This window comes from Entamoeba dispar, genomic scaffold (assembly GCF_000209125.1).
Source record: "Entamoeba dispar SAW760 scf_1105229460797 genomic scaffold, whole genome shotgun sequence".
Classification (NCBI taxonomy): domain Eukaryota; phylum Evosea; order Mastigamoebida; family Endamoebidae; genus Entamoeba; species Entamoeba dispar.
Genome location: NW_001854372.1, coordinates 7,545 through 10,054, shown reverse-complemented (window position 1 = coordinate 10,054; position 2,510 = coordinate 7,545). Strand labels below are relative to the sequence as shown.

General features: G+C 27.0%; 2 protein-coding genes across 2 annotated transcripts in view, besides 3 other annotated features; one reads left to right on the top strand and one right to left on the bottom strand.

Moving 5' to 3' along the window:
• Positions 1 to 529: 529 nt before the first annotated feature.
• Positions 530 to 569: a sequence feature (AT_rich).
• Positions 570 to 584: 15 nt separating this feature from the next.
• EDI_283450 (lupus la ribonucleoprotein, putative) lies at positions 585 to 1,631 on the bottom strand (the record flags this gene model as incomplete). Its single annotated transcript, XM_001737698.1, has 1 exon — positions 585 to 1,631. The coding sequence occupies one exon, from the start codon at positions 1,629 to 1,631 to the stop codon at positions 585 to 587; it is 1,047 nt and encodes a 348-aa protein (XP_001737750.1).
• Positions 1,632 to 2,004: 373 nt separating this feature from the next.
• Positions 2,005 to 2,097: a sequence feature (AT_rich).
• An 85-nt stretch (positions 2,098 to 2,182) lies between these two features.
• Positions 2,183 to 2,250: a sequence feature (AT_rich).
• Positions 2,251 to 2,303: 53 nt separating this feature from the next.
• EDI_283340 (uncharacterized protein) overlaps positions 2,304 to 2,510 on the top strand; it is a gene marked incomplete at both ends in the record, with an annotated part of 351 nt that continues 144 nt past the window's right edge. The window contains one exon of the mRNA XM_001733343.1: positions 2,304 to 2,510. This exon is cut by the window's right edge and continues 144 nt beyond it. Within this exon, the coding sequence (XP_001733395.1) occupies positions 2,304 to 2,510 (207 nt within the window).

The following is a 2,510-nucleotide window of genomic DNA, read 5'->3' as shown; positions in this document are numbered from 1 at the left end:
TTTCTTCATATTCGTTTGTTTTTATTTCTTGTTACTTTTTCATTCCATTTCTCATCAACTAGTTTGCTGTTTCTCTTGCTCTTTCATGTACAATTGCAGTTGCCGTCAATGGAGGTGGACTTGTTCTTCCTCAATACTTTTTTTTGTTGGACTCAGACCAAGATGCTTTAAAAATTGGTGGATTAACACTAAGCCCAAACAATTATTGGTTTGGTGTTGGTTTATTCTATTTAACACTGGTATATATTCCATTATTAAGTTTTGCTGTTTGTAATGCTTGTACCATTGGCAAAGTAATTGAACGAACTAAAAAAAGAAAACGTCGTGAAGAAGAAAAGAAGAAACGCAAAGACGGTTTCTTTATGTACAGGGGAAACACTCTGAAAAACAGAATTCGCCCAGAAGACTTTGGTAGAATTAGGGAGGAATTAAATAAGGCTGTTCATACATCATTACCACCCTCTTCTCCAGTCAAAGAAGTCAAAATCGTTGTTGAGTCATAAATATTCTATTCTTTATTGTTTCATTCAAAAATAACATTAAACTTTATTTAAATAAATTTATTTAATCACTTTTAACCAATTTCAATCTTTTTTTCCTTTCTTTCCAAAAAATTTAGGTTTACTCTTTCCTGGAACAGCAAATGATTTGAAAGTTTGACTTTCTTCTGGTGTACACTCAGAAACGATAACCTCTTTACCATAGAATTTAAGTTGCTGTAAAGCCTCTTTTACTTGTTCTAAATCATTATTAACTTTTACAGCAACGAAAACGTTCTTTGTTCTATCATCATTTTCTTTTTTATTTTTCTCATCTTTTTGAGTAGTTTTATTTTCTACGTTTTTGTCTTCAGCTTTTACAGTCTCTTTATTCTTTTCTTCACCCTTTGTAGTTTCTTCTTTTTTGTCTTCAGCTTTTGTGGTCTCTTCTTCTTTTTGAGTAATCTCCTCATTCTTTTCTTCAACAGGAGAAAGAGGTTTATCAACAAAATATTTTACAACATTTGTTTTGAGTAATTCATTGTTCTTGATAGCATTTTTTAAATCTCTATTACATACTTTAATAGAAACAACAATTTTATACTCAACTCTTTGAGATACTTTTTTATTCTTTTGTTTTTGAATAATTTTCTCAGCTCGTGGTCTAAATTCCAATGGGTTTTCTTTAAAAGTTGGTTTGGAGTTGATAAATTTATCTTTTTCAGCTTCAGTTACAAATTCAACAAAAGCGTTTCCAAGATAAAATTGTCCTTCTTTATTTCTTCCATAATTCATTCTAATACACTCAACTTGTGCAAATTTATTAAGGGCATCTATAATTTCTTGTCTTGTAGCATCTTTGCCAAACCCTTTAATAAAAAGTGATCGTTTGTTAATTTCTTCTTCAGTTGGAAGAGGGGTCTTTCTTTTGACAGATTGTTTATCTTCTGAGAGTTCAAGGAAAGAAGATTTTGAGAGGGCATTGATAATTTCTTCTTTATTTTCTGTTAACTCTTTAACTTTAACAAATCCCATTAAAGTATCAATAGTAACAAAACCATTGCTAGTCTCAATAACCCCTTTCAAAAAAGTGTCTTGAATAAGATTTAAATCACAGAAGTAGAATTCAATTTGATCAAGGATAGCTGACATCTTATTTTCTTTATCAGTTTTAATTTAATCCCTTTTAAAACCTTTTTTACTATAAGAAAATGATAAATAGAATTCTAATAGTTTGAACTGGATATGGAATTTAAAAAATAGTAAGGGTTTCTATAAATCTTCATTTTTGAATTTTTCATTTGTTTTTTTTCAAAATATAATTTGATTTGTTCATTTAAAATTTCTCTAAAGATTTACTCTAAGAAAAAATAAATTTTATTATCTTTTCAAAAAACAATTATTAGAGTTTCTATTTTCTCAACTTTTTTACTAAAAAGTAACATACCTCATCAATGAAACACTCTTACATTTTTAACTCAATTGTTTGTTATGCATAACACGTATTTGGACAATAATTGTTTTCTATATTAAATATATAATTTATTAGAACTAATTAAATAAAAAAAAAGAAATTTTATTTTTATGTTAATTTAATAATTAATATCAAAAAATTTAACGAACAGTTAAACAACTAAAATTATGATATTTAGGAGAATTGTTTTTGAGAATACACTCTTGTAGAATAATGACCAAAAATGATGAATTAATTCATATATATTTTTTTTTTTAAATTAAAAATTTATTTAAATCTTCTATTTTTAATAAAATTCTTTTCAATTTTGTTTTTAGTTCCTTTGAACTATTTCGAAAAACTAAATAATTATGTCTCTTATTCATATAAATTCTCTTCAAGAGTTTCAACAAATCATTTCAGCAAATGATTGTATAATTGATTTTTATGCAGAGTGGTGTGGCCCATGTCGTTTTATTAGCCCAATATTTGAACAGTACTCAAGGCAATATCCAAATGTTAAATTTTGTAAAGTAAATGTTGATACCGCACATGAAATATCACATGTTCTGTGGTAT